Source organism: Diadema antillarum, unplaced genomic scaffold, assembly GCF_040938485.1.
Source record: "Diadema antillarum isolate AM-2024a unplaced genomic scaffold, OU_Dant_1.0 scf00000231, whole genome shotgun sequence".
Lineage (NCBI taxonomy): Eukaryota > Metazoa > Echinodermata > Echinoidea > Diadematoida > Diadematidae > Diadema > Diadema antillarum.
The window spans coordinates 486,317-502,913 of record NW_027271120.1 but is presented as its reverse complement, the minus strand read 5'-3'; the positions used below and the strand labels follow the sequence as shown (position 1 = coordinate 502,913).

General features: G+C 35.2%; 1 protein-coding gene across 1 annotated transcript in view; it reads left to right on the top strand.

The window, feature by feature from the left end:
* Window positions 1-9,690, top strand: part of LOC139724822 (uncharacterized) — a 29,260-nt gene extending 19,570 nt beyond the window's left edge. The window contains exon 10 of the mRNA XM_071635947.1: window positions 9,230-9,690. Coding sequence (XP_071492048.1) covers window positions 9,230-9,534 — 305 coding nt within the window. The 3' untranslated portion in view covers window positions 9,535-9,690. The remainder of the gene's footprint in view (window positions 1-9,229) is intronic.
* Window positions 9,691-16,597: the final 6,907 nt, after the last annotated feature.

Here is a 16,597-nt window from a genome sequence, read left to right as displayed (position 1 = left end):
TATTGATTATTTATCCAACAGAAAGCAATATGTACTATTTAAGTCATCTAAATCTCCGAATTCTAATATTGTATGTGGTGTTCCCCAGGGATCAATTCTTGGCCCCCTACTGTTCCTTGTATATATTAATGATATAATAAATACATCAAAAAATCTTAAATTTATACTTTTTGCGGATGATACTAATATTTTTTACTCCCATGAGAACCTTGAAACACTGTTTAATACTCTGAACACGGAAATAGACAAAGTCTCCCGATGGTTTATATGTAATAAATTATCCCTTAATGTCTCTAACACAAATTTTATACGTTTCAAACCTACTGCTTCACAGAACATTAACAGCAGTTATAATATCAATATTGATGGATTATCTTTAACTGAAGTAAGATTTACTAAATTCTTAGGAATCACAATTGACTCGAGTTTAACTTGGAACGATCACATTCATAATATCCACACGTCTGTCTCAAGAACTGTAGGAATTTTATATCGACTGAAAAACTTCATTTCTCAAAATTCCCTGACTATTCTATACAATGCATTGATCTTACCACATATCACATACTGCAATATCGCTTGGGGAAACTGTGGCTCAACTAAAATTAATCCAATTTTTACTCTCCAAAAACGTGCTGTACGTTTGATTACCAATTCCCGTTACTTATCCCCATCCAATCCCCTATTTCGTCAACTAAAAACATTGAAAATTGAGGATCTTCACACCTTTCAAACTGCTGTTTTTATGTATAAATATACATTTAATTGTCTTCCAAAAATTTTTGATGGCTTCTTCACTCCAAATTTCACCGTTCATTCATATCCAACACGTCAGTCGTCCGATTACCATCTCGAAAACCCCAGAATCATTTTAGCTCAAAAATCATTAAAGCACAATGGACCAGATATTTGGAATTCTTTACCCCCTAATTTAAAACAACGTACGTCGTTGAACATTTTCAAACGAGAACTAAAAAACACCCTCATAATCCAGTATACTTCTGACACATAAATATTCATACCACCTGGTCAACAAACACCCTAAACAATGAGTTCACGGCCATAACTGAAGTAACATTCACCTCATCACACTGATACACAAAATAACACTCAACGTACAAACCAAGATTCATCCCAACACAATGCACACCGCACTGCACCGCACGCCCTTCGCACAATTACTTCCCACTCAGTGAGTGGCAAGATTTTCTTTATGTATCTCTTCGTTGAGCCCATCGCACAATTACCCCCCACTCAGTGAGTGGCAAGATTTTCTTTATGTATCTCTTTACCTGGGGCCATCATCCTCGTCAAGCTTAGCTTATGATGATGGTCCCCTGCATTTCATTTTTATCATTTCCTATTGCTTCCTTTCATATATGATATTCGTTCTTGAAAAAAAAAAAGAAAATGTATGTAAGATCCAAACGTTACGAATATTAGCTGTGTAAATGACTATGTAAGTATTTTGTTGATTTGTTGATTTGTATTGATTTTGAAATGCAGAAATAAAAACTGAACTGAACTGAACTGAACTGATCGCCCTCCTAGTGAGATGAATGCTGCAAAATTATATATCATCTCGATATGTCGTCAGATAAATAGACACACTATGTTGGACCGGTGAAATCTCTAACGTACTTCGTCCTCAGAAAAGGATAGGTGAATATCAGTTGGACTTCAACTGATAGATAAGTCAGTGAAGTGATGGGTCGATGCATAAACAGGGAACAGAATATCAGCCAGGGAATTCTGCCTTCCTCATACTCAACGAGATGTGAACATCAGTCAAGCAGGATTTCATAGGCATCTTCCTAGATCTTTTCACTTCAACGGCGATATTTATTAGCACCTAGCTCTGGAGACTTCTCCATTTACATGTTGGAAATAGTACGTCTTACAATATTTAGGCCTATACCCTAGCTGCGTTTTCTCTTCTTTTTCATTAGATTACCCCTCTCCTCTCCCTTAAAGAATACTTGATTCCAATTACACTATTTTCCTATAAAAATTCACATTTTTAAGGCCAGCAAAGCTTGACAGCACCGTTTTTTGATTGAGCCTATTTATCATTTCCCTTCGGATACTTAATTATCTTCTAGAATGTCCAAACACAATTGTGTGGCTCAGTGGTATAAGAAAGACGTATTGCCGTGTACTTCACTCTTTCCATAGGTCTCGATCTATTCAAATTACTTTAGAAATTCTTGCATCGACTCATTTTGAACGCAACATATTGCGTGTTCAGTAGTTGATATGATTAAAAAGCAAAAATCATAAGCATATTTTTGTAGATTCAAACTTGGGAGTAGCTGATACCTCTCTATATTCATAATGATTTTTTTTCTATTGTTGGGGCGACAATTCTGTCCCTCAAAGGTATCATTACGATCATGACGATGTTGGCAAATTTTTACTGTTCTTCACATTGTAACCATGGTTCTACACACATAATCAATTATTAAGGAATCTAATCATCAACAAAATATTTGCAGTAAACAAATATATATATATATATATATATATATATATATATATATATATATAAATATATAAATATATATATATATATACAATTCGTGTAATAAATACCCCGCGCAATGACATTAACAACAATTTCCGCGAAGTGTAAAGAAGATTCATCTCTTGGTTTATTAGCAGGAGTACCATAATTACCACGCCCACCATTCAAACACTCTTAACTATTGAAACCATCGTGCTTCTCTGAGGTAGTGACGTATATGATAACAAAAAAAAAGAATCTTCTATTTGTGGTTGTACTATTTTTCATCTAGAATTAAGTATTCATTCTTTGTATGATAACTTCTCTTACACGAAGGCGATCATTCTGTGTCTTTGTTCTTCCAAAATGATAAATATTTATGCTATCTGTTTATACCTAGACTTGGAAAGTAACCAATTAGCTCGTAATTGCTTGGTAAAATACTTGGTGAAGTGTGTACTTATGTCCTTATTGTAGTCTCTTTTAATAATGAGTTCCCTTTTTTATTATCAATGTGAAGCTAACAAATACTCAGTTTGGAAAAAAAATGAGTTGATTGTGTTCCTTTTTCCTTACATAACAAGATAATAATTTCGGGGGAATGTACATTACGGAGTATAGACGGGGTGTACGGGTATCATCGCTTGTATTTCTTTTCTCTACACAGATTTGTTTCCAAAGATAATGAAATTCTACTTGAGATATATATCAAAAACAAAAACTTTGTTACTTTTGCGTAGTATCACTCTAATGGGAGAACAAGGATTGCTACAAAACTAGGAATGATATTCAGCCATGGTGGAATACTGGCCATTGCGCCATTTCTGTGTGAAGGTGAACGAAGGCGATAAATACAGTTAGCAAAAAACAAACAAACAAACAAACAAAAAACAAAAAATAAGCACTTTTTCGAGTTCATATTTTTCACACAAGATCTTGTTGAAAATCAACTTATCATAATAGGATACAATATCACAGGTAATTTAATTGGCTATCAAAGTAGTAGGTTAGTACAAGGGATAACTTTACGCATGAGTTAGTACATTCGTTTTTGTCCATCCAACGCTCAGAAATAAAAATTGCACAAAAAATGACATGCTGTCATTCATTTGCAAATGCCCTTCTATAGACAATGACAACAAAAGAACAGTTGACACAATGAGAGACATGAATGAAATAACAAAAATAAGTTTTTTTGTTCTCTTTATTTCTCTATCACTTCTACAAAAATAAAGTGGGAAACTAAAGGAGAAAGTATGAATTTTCTGTCAACTCAAACTTTAAATAACATAGGGAGTGGTATATATAAAGGTGATTGAACTAACAGAATTCCTTTATTTCGTTCCTTTGATTCATTGATTTAAGAATTCATGATTCATTGATTTAAGAATTCATGAGACAAATTTAAAAACTAAATGCTATTTACAACATTCCTAAATTGAAATATATATATATATATATATATATATATATATATATTTACCATTTTTTGTTGATATTGCTTCTTTTCTTCGAATAGTTCATTTGAATTTAGATTTGACAGAAGATTCTTCATCGATCTCTCGGGCCGTAGAAATAATAGGTTTATTTTTCAACTTAATTCATGTTTCTTTTCGTTTGAAATGTGTTGTTTGTTCTTGTGTTATATGGAAGAGCACTTACACGCATGAATGACAACTTGCTGAGTTTTGCAATTTTTACTTTTGTGCCCTAGAAGAGAAAACAAAGGTGTTCACTCATACCTTTTCATTGACCTACCAGGTTGAAAGCCAAATTAAATTACATTTAATATGGTCTGTTGGCCAAATATTCTATGAGAAATACAAACTTGAAAAAAAAAAGTTCTTACTTTCTTTCCTTTTGTTTTTGCTGAGTGTTTAAAGAACGCGCCAAAGTTCACGAATCAACAATTAAAAAATACAAAACAAAACAAAAGAAAACAATTTCATGACTGCCATGAAAGTAGGATTTACCATTTGTTGTCCTCGTTGGGCAGACTGAGCTTTACTCAGCGGATATTCTTTTTTCTTTTACGAATGTTCCTGAACCAATAAACTTAATTGTATACACTGTAGATGTACAAGAAAATATATTAGTATGCAGATTGCGAGATAGAGAGAAGGAAAAGAGAGAAGGAAAAGAGAGGGGGAGAGAAAGGTGGAAAAAGACGTGCGCTCGAATTGCTGCTTAAGATATACTAGAAATTCATATTTTCTTTCATTAAAATTGTCGTATTATATCGACAACTTGATGAATGTTGCCAAAAAATTATGATGATATTTTGATATGTGATTTTCGTAAACGTCACATATTTATTATTCTTTAAGGTAATTCGTCATGTTAAAACTGTTTTGTTTTCATTATCATTGTTAAGCATTAACAAACACTGCGCCATTACACTTGCATTAATATATTCTTTGTATGATATGACGTTACACATCTTTATGAAAATATTATAATAGTATGCAGGCACCTTCGAGTGGGTGTTCAGTGTTTGTATATCGCGCCATTGTATTTAATGTACAATAATATTACTGCAATAAGACTCATATCAGGGCTGGCGCATTGTGAGTTTTTGTCGGTCATTGTGACCGAGGTGTGGAACCCAGCAGGGCTGGGATGTGCACGGGCGTATTGGATGTTTATTAAACTGATGAATAAAATAAAGATATATATTTCTGAGCTGAATCTCCTGCTTTCATCGAACTGGGATACATTCGCGAACACGTGTGCAAATAATGACAGAGAGCCCAAACTCTTTTGCTCGAGATAGTATTCAATTCGATACACTTAAAGGGGCATTCCAGACAATTTTAATAATTTCACATCACGTACACTGACGTAGTACATAAATCGACATCTCCATATACACATTGTAGAGATTTATGGAATTTATTGTAGTCCTTGAACAGAGAAACCGATGCTCTGGAAATCATCAAATCAGTAACACTGAACAATTTTGATGATATAATTGTAGGAGACTGATATAATTTCAGAAATGTAGCAGTGTAATTTCATTACAATACCGCTTGCTGACCAAACAAGTTCACCTGTGTAGAATGTATGCATGCCTTCTTCTTTTGTTCTGCTTCCTTCAGCCCCAACTCATGCGTTCTTATGGTGAGGCTGCCACGCATCATCCTTGTTCACTGCAATTTGTTATAAATTTTGAAAACATTCTTATTCCTCTGTATTCAGTAGTAGTTGTTCAAACGTAAAAACAAATTGAATCATTATTTTTCCCTTGTTTTTAGATGTATCAGCCATTTCAAAGCAGATTTTCATCAAATCAACTTTGAATACCTCTTACAATGGTATGCTTTATACTAATTCCTAAGTAGTTTCTTGGTACCTTGCAAAAGGTGAAAAACCCAATCCTTATCTCCACCAAAACTATGCCATCCCTTTTCACAACTTGTCACGTGACATGAGCAACAAAATAGAGAAGAACATCTCATGCTTTACCTCATGTAAAATTTTGAATATTTCATTGAAATTATGTTATTAAAAGTGGGAAAATCGGAGCAATGCTAGCAGATTTTACTAAAGCGTTATTGATGTTTTAGATACAGAATTTTTTTATTTGAGTTATTGGTTATTCTTAGGTGAATCATTTTGTAGATGAATTTGTTTTGTTTACAAAAAAAAAATATATGAGTTCGGTAATGATCAACGGTTGGCTATCGAAAGGTTTTGATATTGAAAGAGGTGTAAGACAGGGCTGTGCTTTGTCATGATTACTTTTTTTTTTTCTGCAGCTGAATTCATAGCAAACAGTATCAGGGAAAAACATAAATAATCGGTCAATGGAATTGGCAGATTATGATAACAACCTAAATTGTTACAATATGCTGATGGCAATTCATTTTTTGTTCAAGATTCTAAAAAGAATGTTGGAGGAAAATTTTTAAAAAGTTAAATTTTTTTTAGTCAAGTAGCAGTCCAAATATTTATATAGACAGAATATTGATAATATGTTTGGGTGATTTAGTTCACATAAAAGCGAACGCTGGAATTTGGAAAAAAAAAAGGGTGCCTTATTTTAGAGTATCTAATAATTATAACAATAATAATAATACATTACATTTATAAGGCGCTTAATACAGATGTTTCCAAGCGCACAATCTAATAATTTATATCGAAACGAAGTGAAATTAGTTATCATAATTTTTTGTGAGAAATTTTAGAATAAGAATAGTAATGCAATGTCGTATGAAATAAAAAAAGAACTAAAGGAAAAAATGAACAAATATTACCAAAATAGTTGAACCTTCTGTATTGCAAGGTTGTGTTTGCATCGCTATGTGGAATCCTGAATAATCATCAGACGAGGAATGAAAAAAAAAAGGATTGTGATCAAAATGAATGTGTCCTTTCTATCATTTTGTATGCATATATTTGTATACATAATAAATATGCATATACATTTTTGTATATAGATATACTCCTCAAAAAAAGTTCTGCAAGTCCAATTTGACGTATCGTATTTCTCTCAAAATTATGTAATTTCATTCAAATGTGACATCACAAGAAAGCCTGATTACTTATCTTTAAAATGACACCTCACTTTCTATGATTGGGTGTTCTTGGAATGTGCAAAACAGCTGAGTATGGGGACAGATCAAAAGTGAAAAGTCGCAACAATTCTGCTATTGATATTGTACAGTTTTGATGAAAAAAGGCCACTGGAACAAGCAAATGCTGAAATGACGGCACTTTCAAAAACTCCCATTTCCTAGACATTAGATGACTGTTTGGTCAACCTTTATGTTTAATTTTAATCTGCAGATACTACTGCATTTTCTAATTCATGGATGAAGCCTGGAATCTAATGATAATCTCACAATGCATTCTTTTCAAGCACATTCCTTCCCTGAAGTGACAAAGCAAATGGGAATTACTCTGTTTGACACAACACATTTGCTCTATTTTACAACATTTCACATTTGGCATTTCCTCATTCTCAGTCCTACTGCGCATTCCAGGAATACCCAATCATAGCAAGTGAGGTGTCATTTTACAGATAAGTAATCAGTTTTTCTTATGATGTCACATTTGAATGAAATGATATAGTTTGGAAAGAAATATGGTACGTCAAATTGGACTTGCAGAAATTTTTTTCAGGAGTTTATATATACAAGTGTATATAGATATGAAGAGCTCAAGTTCAAACCAAATCCTCTTAATCCATTGAAAAATGATGGATTTAGCGCCTTTTGGAAGCAAGCTCTTCATATATATAGATTGTATATACATATATATGTATATATATATGTATATATATATATATATATATATATATATATATATATGGAGAGAGAGAGAGAGAGAGAGGGGGGGGGGGGCGTCGTATTATCTTTCCAGCCGTGTGACATCACGAACTGATATATGTTACCGACTTACCGTGCATCACAAAACCAACAAAAAGTCGCACGCGCTGATTTTGTGTGAGGATTGAAAATAGGTGAAATGGGTCAACCTAGCCACACGTGAGTTTGTCATAAAGTTTGGAAAAACAAGTCTTCGTCTACATTATACGGAAGTTTTGGTTCGTAAAACGAATGAACATTTTTTTTTTCTACAGTTTTTTTTTTCCTCGAACATTTTTTTTTTTTTTGGTAGAATAGTGTGATTAGGTGTATCTTCCAGTGTCCCCTTTTCATTCCTTAAAAACCCTGTAGGCCTACACACTTTTCACTTTCAACTCTAATAACTGATGATGCTATTGCTTTGGAAGCAAGCATGGACAAAATGTTTTGATAAAGCATGCTCAATTTCAGCTTAATATGATGATCCCATCATTGTTGCTGCTTCGGTGATTTACTTTTTTTTTTTCTCATTCATCGCACAGCTAGCATAGCTTGCTAGAGATTTTACGCATGAATGGACCCTGTACTTCAAAGCCCCTTTTCTCAATTCACACTTTTCCCGAGTGTGTGATTTCATTCCAATATTTAGATTAGGTTATGAGAGTCTATTTGAATTGAGTTAAACATCTTATTAAAGCTTAAGAACAGCTCTTTTAGAATTTGCTCTTATTAAAAAGAAAATCCATGTCTGGCGATTTTGATGCAGAGTCACATATGACCTCACAAAATAAAAAAGATTTTGGTCACGTAACTAGTGGATTGATGATCCGTGGAATCATTGACGATGTTTTCTTTCAATTATTAGTTGATCAGCAGAGTGTGATTTCAAGTTAGCATATATGTTATCCCTCCCACCCCCCCCCCCACCCCCGTTTTAAGTCAAGTTTGACCGTTTTTGTCTCGCGGAATGATCCATGTATACACTCGTTGTAAGATCGCTATAAGTACCAATATAATATTGTACAGCTGTATTGTGTTGTATTGTATTTTATTGTATTGTATATGGTATGATATGATTGCCTCAAAACGCATAAGTATTCTAACATTCCTTTTCTACTGACATACATTCGAGAACTCATACCCTCCCGTCAGTATCGGATTGTTCCAGACTTTTCCAGATTGTTCAAGATTTAAGAATGATTACCTGTATTTTTTTATCTATTCAAAAGGATAAGAGGTTCATGGTATCATTGTTACCATACAAATCAATTCATGTCAGAGTTGTCAGTAGACAGCATCGTTTTCAGCTGAGTGCGATGCTTCACAATTACGTGATGGAAATCCATTATTTTCTGTTTGTGATAACAGAGAGATGATCTCTCTTCTCATCGCCCATTTCTCTTTTTCCCCCTTCCAGATGAATATGCCTACATTCATGAAGACCACACGTTCACTGACTCAGGAGAGTATGTGGACATGAGGGAATCCGCGTATGAGATACCAATGACAGTGGATCTAGGAAAACCGACGGGACCGCCGAACAGTCCGAACTCGTTTGTCGAAGGAAACCGATACGAGCGTCATCCGAACTACGCAACCACCATTGTGAACACAAACCAGCCGCTTGACATTCGACCGGGACCCGACGGATATTTGGGCCTCGACCACGCCCGGGGTCCGCCGCCGGCGTACCACAGCATACATGCTCCCGCCAACATCTAGACACGTAATACCGTCTGCTCAGGTGGTGTAGTGAAACATTCTCTCTCTTTTTCCACTGCCTGCAACAAGTCAATTCGCACTGATCGTAATGCAAGGCGTGAGAAGTCATGGTCTCGGATGAACTCGGCGTAATTTGAAATGAATCTCTATTGGAAAAAAAAAAATCAACTAAAGCTGCCAATGTCACTACTCTGTTTAGGCTGCGTTTTATGTGTTATGTCATAATGATACTCTTCACATCAGTAGAACGCGAACTGCTAGAGGAAAGAACGAAAATCCCAATTTTTAGGTTGGGAAATTATTTTTTGATTTTTGAAAATCGAGATTGTAGGTCTTGATATCGAGACATCGGGAGTGAGCAGTCACCCGTATCTAAGGTTTGATTGGTGCGTCTCAGTATTTCAGCATCCCCCAGTTCTGTTCACCTATAGACGCCTAGACGTTTCACAGTGACACAAAATGCTCTTTACTGGTCCTTGGTGAAGATAATACCAAGACCCCTTACAACGACCACAATCTTATTTTTTTTTTCGGTCGTAGGATGAATACAATGATGTGTCGTTCTGGAATGACGTCCAATTATATTATGCAGAGTTTGATGGAGAAGTAAAATCAATAATGCACGTTGTCCTCTCCTTAAAGACTGCATGAATGCCAGTCCGACTTAAATAATATAAAATTATATTATGTTTCAGTGAATTGAGATGAATAGTTACGATTCAAATAAATTTGAATTTTGAATTTGAATCTTGAATCTTGAATGAATTATTATACGGGAAACGTAAAATCAGCCAAGAAATTCTACGTTCTTCAAACTTACCGAGGTACGAACATCCGTCAAATAGGATTTATTTGGCACCTTCTTGGCTCCTTTTCACTCAGAAGGTGACATTGAATAAATAGCGTCTAGCTCGGAAGACGGCTCCATTTAACCCTCTGCGCGCTACATTGATTTCCTGTGAAATTTGTGTACTGAACCATTGGGACAGAAAGAGTTGAATATTGGAAAAAGTACGTGTTACACCATTCATATACCTTTCCTGCATTTTTTCTGCGTTTTTTTTTTTCTTCAGGGATTGTCCCTCTTACCGCATAAATAAGTTATTTTAATTCCAATAATTGTACTCTATAAATGTAATATTGTATACTTTGTAGGAAATGAAATAAAATGAAATTAAAATGAATAATTGCTTACCAAAATTCAAACTCATCCATGTCATGCATCGCTTGACGACACCATACTTTGATTGAATAACAGTTTCCTTCTGTACATCAGTCTTTAAATAGCTCTCTACAATTGCATCTATTCAAATTAGTGAAATTCTTACGTCTAGTTGTTGTTTTTGTCGTTGTTGTTGTTTGTTGTTGTTGTTGTTCGTTTGTTTGTTTTTGTTTTGTTTTGTTTTTTTAATGCAACTGATTGACAAATTGGCCTACATCGGGCACTGGATTGATCATTGTTTTACTAGTTCGAACCTACGACTGTCTCATAGCTTTCTATATGTATCATGATTATTTATTTTTTCTGTAGTCGGGGTATCAATTCTATCCCTTAAAGGTATGGTTATGGTCATGATGACGAGGACGATTTTTTTACCGTTCTTCATATTGAATCGGTGTGATCGCGGATCTATACACATGATCCATCTTTAAAAGCGTTATCGACAACAAAATATTTGTAGGATGAGGGTAAGCGATAGGGATATACAATTCGTGCAATGAACACTGTGTACAATGACATCAAAGCGACATCCGGGAAGTACAAGTTTGTGAGGTAAGAGGAATATTTATCTCCTCATGGTGTGTTGACAGGACAACCATGGTTCCCCGCCCACCATTTCAACACTCGTAACCATGGAAACCATTCTACTTCATAGGCCCGAATTCATGACGGTGGTACAATCTTGTCCATGGTTTAAACCATGGATAAAACCATGGGGCGCAAAGTGTCGCGTGGAATATTTCTTTACTAAATTATCATTTCGTCGACGAAATGTTGTCATTTCGTTACAAAAAAAAAAAAAATCATTTCGTCGACGAAATGTCTGATTTCGTACCGAAATATTCCATATGCAACACTTGGAGCCCCATGATCTCTGTCCATGGTTTAGACCATGGACAAGATTGTACCACCTTCGTGAATTCAGGCCTTTGAGGTATAAAGTACGACAAATAAGAGATCATCCATTTGTGGTTGTACTATTTTTTTAAGTGGAAAATTGAGCAAAGAAAAATGGGAATTGTTTTATTTAAATCTAGAATTAAGTATTTTTTTGCATAGTAATTTTCTTACACGGAGGAGAACATTCCGTTTCTTTGCTTCCAAAATGTTGAGATTTGTTGCGACCTGTATAATTTATTTTTGTTGATACCTAGACTTAGTAAGTGGGCCATTAGCGCGTAACTTCGCTAAATTTACTTGATGAAGTGTGTATTTATATCCTCATTGTATAAATAGTCTGTTTTGACATTGAGTTCCTTGTTTTATTGTCAAAGCCACGTTTATGTGAAGCTAACAGTTACTCAGTTTGGAAAAAAAAAGGAAGAGTTGTGTGTGTGTGTGTGTGTGTGTGTGTGTGTGTTATTTTTTTTCTTCCATTATAAGTGAATCATTTCGGGGAATGTGTGTACATTACGGAGTACAATCGGAGTGTACGGGTATCGTTGCTTGTATTTATTTTCTTTGTAAAGATTTGTTTCCAAAGATAGTGAAATTCTACTTAAGATATTGTTATCAAAAGCAAGAACTGTGTTCCTTTTGCGTAGTCTAGTCACTCTGACGAAAGAACAAGGAAAGCTCCAAAACTAGGAATGACATTCAGACTGTGGCGGATTACTGCGCATGGCTTCATTTCGGTGTGGAGGTAAATGAAGCCATAAATAGTATAAAGAATGGCCCAAAGTTCAGGAATGAGCGATTAGAAAAATACGAAACAAAACAAAGCAAAAATCATGATTACTATGAAGCAATGAATACCCTCTGTTGTCCTGAGCTCTACTCAGCAGGAGTTTTTTTTTCTTTTACGAATATTCATTCATTTTTTATTTCGTGTACGTGAACCAATTAGTTGTATACATGTATGTATATGATTATATATATATATGTATATATATATATGTATATATATATATATGTATGTATATATATATATATATGTATATATATATATATATATATATAGAGAGAGAGAGAGAGAGAGAGAGAGAGAGAGAGAGAGGTGGAACAAACGACACATCAATTTGCTGCCTAAGATATAGTAAAAATTTAAATTTGCTCTCAATGAAATTGTCATTATATCGGTAACCTTGTAAATGCACACTTATATTTTGATTTGTCATTGTTGTAAACGTAGAAAAAAATAATTGATCATAGCAGCTTTTTGTTATCATTTATTAAGCATCAATCAAGACACTGCTCCATTACATTTGAATATTTTCGTTGTATGATATGACGTTACACACATTTTAATCAAAACACGTTTTTCGTTTTAGCTTTGAGGTTGGTAGATGTCAGCGTTTGTATATCGCGCCATTGTGTTGAATATTACAATTGATAATTACTGCAATAAGGTTCCTATGTCATTGTGAGTTTTTGTTGTGTGCCCAGGGTGTGGAAACCCAGCAGGGCTGGGTGTGTGCCCAGGTACACTTTATTTTCATTAAAATGATGAATAAAAAAATGTCTCTGTCGTATCTGTTGAAGAAAACAATGACTCCCTAGTCACAGAAATTAAAAAAAAAAAAACTGGATAAAGGATCCATAGACTGATCGCAATTATTTCAGCTAAACATTCGATGCCTTTTTGTCTACGATATAACAAAGGCTGTTCCTGCCAAGCAGAAAGCTTCTCCAAGGCTTGCCTGGCATGGCATTAATTAATGAATGCATACAGGATGCCACGAATATCAATACCGTTTTCATATACAAGCTAAAAGATAGCTTGTTACCAGGCTCTCACAAAAGTCATCTTGATGAAAACAATACGCATAAACTCAAGGCGTAAATCAATAAGAAACCATTAATGTTTGGAAGATTGAATTGATATCATTGGATAAGGTAGTTCTCTATTTCGTGTCTCATATTCTAGCTTTAAAATAAATCACGTGTCTCGTTATTTTTTCTCTCTTTCTTTCAAACTGGTCATATGACAATAAATCATGAAGACATAGCAATGGAAGTTCTATACAAACTGACGGAGAGCTATGGAATCTACATGATTTCTCCTGCTTTTACGGTGATAGCATTCAGGGGCATACCATGCAGTCAGGTTCAAGATACACTGAGAGAGAGCCCAAACTGTTGCGCTCGAGGTAGCATTCGATTCAATACACGCTTATGTCCACCTACGAGGGAAAACATATAACATAATCTAAACACACTAAAGTTTTGAACAGCTAGCAATCAAAAATGCATACTAATGCAGTTGCAACTTATTAATAATTGTCCTACATCGACCTAAATAAGCACTGAATCAATCAGAGTTTTAGTAGTAGCAATGATAAAAGATTTTATAGATTCCATTAATTTGAACAAATACGCAGTACCCGCTACATGCTATGAAGATTAAAAACATCACTGGCTGAAGCTCGAAGGTATTGTCTGGTGATCAGGAGTTCGTGGGTTCGTATCCAGCCCGCGCGAGCATGTATGCCCATGATTTTAATCATGACTTTTACTAAAACAATGATTAATTCGGCGCTTATTTATGTCGGTGTATAAGGCAATTTGTCAGTCAGTTGCAATAAAAACAACTGGACGCAAGAATTGAATTAATTTGAATAAATGCAGAGAAAACACCACCTAGTACTTGTAATCTGAAGTTGATTATGACAAAATAATAAGGCGAAAGAAACCAAATCCAAGCTAAAAAAAGGTTCTCAATGAGTTGTATAGATATCACTAGTTTTAGCAAGAGAAATTTGCTGAAAAGCCAAGACGTTCAAAAAAAAATAGTATAGTCGGTCCACAAGGCATTGCAAGGAGAGAGAAATATAGAGGCAGACAGAGATAGAGAGAGAGAGAGAGAGAGAGAGAGAGAGAGATAGTGTGTGTGTGTGTGTAAGAGAGAGAGAGAGATAGTGTGTGTGTGTGTGTGTAAGAGAGAGAGAGAGAAGTAGAGATGAACATATAGAAACATGCAAAGGAGCACATGCAGAAACATTAATGCGCGTGATTGTAGACCGTACTACAGACTATACACATCATTCAACTAAACTTTTATAACATATTACGTGGTATGCGAAGAGACGACACGCATTAAAGAGGAAATTCACCCCAAAAATAAGTAAAATTCAAAAGAAAGGGAAGGAAAGCCCTACAGAATGACACCAAAATGACCAAAATCGGATAAGAATTAAGAAAGATGCGACACTTTGAAATTTCACATTTTTTCGGAAAACATTTCTTTATCAGTCCTTTTGATTATTCATATGAGCGAGTTGATGATATCATACCCTGACAAGTTTTCATGAATGGTATATGAAATTAAGAAAAATGATAGCCAATACAAGTAAAGCATGTGTCCATACCAAGATATATCAGAGTAAACATTTATGTTGTTCTTTTATATTTTGGGTGGTTTTAAGACAAGCTTTATATTCATACAGTTGTACTATGAGATTGTTGTCATTTGTGTATATACAAAATAAGAAATTGCGAGAACAAGAACACGTTCCTTCTTTCTTTTGAAGTTTATCTATTTTTTAGTTGAATTTTCTCCTTAATTGAGCGCGGACCTGATGATGATAGAAAGTAAACAAGCAAACAAACAATGAATCATTCATCAATGATGAAGCTTCACTGTTTGTTTGGTTTTTTTACGAATACATTGTATTATGCTTGTAGCATTCTCATCATCGGAGTGTCATCAACGCACTCTGGTTTTGTTTTGTTTCACCAATATCATAGTCATACATCATCAAGTCGAGTCACCGAGTTCATCAAATTTCGAAGCCGAAACAAAGTAGTGAAATTAACAAGATGGAGCGCCAGGAAATGACAGGGGTACTTTGTAGCTACGATGAATGTACACTTTCTCCATTTAAGATTTCTAAAAACAGAAACAAAAGTAAGCAAAACTCCCGAAAGCACAAAATCACAGCCAGTCACTCGCCTGGCAACCGTCAAAAAAGAAAACACTCCATGCATGTAACCCAGTTTTGATACTACGTCGCGCTCCAGTTCTTGCCCAAATATTTCTAAAAATATTGCTCGACAGTTTATACTTCCGTTAGACAGCAAAGAGTGGGACGATGCTTCCGGATTGGCATTGTTGCAGGCATCACATCCGGTGTACGTCTGCAATGAGACCGGGATACCAAGGGTTTCTGGGGATAAATACGCCACCTTGACGGTGTCATGGCACCAGAGTCTCCGGCCTCAGAGAAAACGAGATTGGGTGTGAGTGAGTCCAGAGTCTAGCTGCGTTCGACTCGATTCCAAAACACTTTCGGAAAGACGGTCCCCCTGCTCCAAGACTCCAATACTTAAAGACTTCAAGCTTCCTCGAACTGCAGGTAAACTCTCCAACCAGTTCTGCACAATGTACCTTGATTCAATGTTACAGCATGGAGATACAATACTGTAAATCCATCATGTCCATGGTTACCAGCTTACAAAGTATTTCATCAGTTGTATTTATCCGAAGATCGCAGCGCATTTAGTGTTACGGAATCCATGTGGTCATCATGATTGCTATCCACTTTTCTGGTCCTATGGGCGTCATGAAGATGGCGATTCACCATAGTTTGTAAGCTTTCTTGGCTCAGTTCATTTCATTACTTATTCTCAACTAATGAAGTGCTCACATCTTCTTCTTTCTTCGTCAAATTTTCATGCAAATACGATTGAAAAGCACAGAATAAAAATCCGTTTGGGTTTTAAAAAATGACCTTTTTTATCGCCCTTCTTGCATAATTACTATTACAGCTTTGTAAGTCACTGATGAGTTTTCTCTTCGAACATTTCACTAAAGCCTCCCCCCCCCCCACCCATCCTTGTTTCTTTCTCTTATCTAGGCCTCACTGCTCTCCGTTTTAATCAGTCGCTGAAAGTAACAAAAAA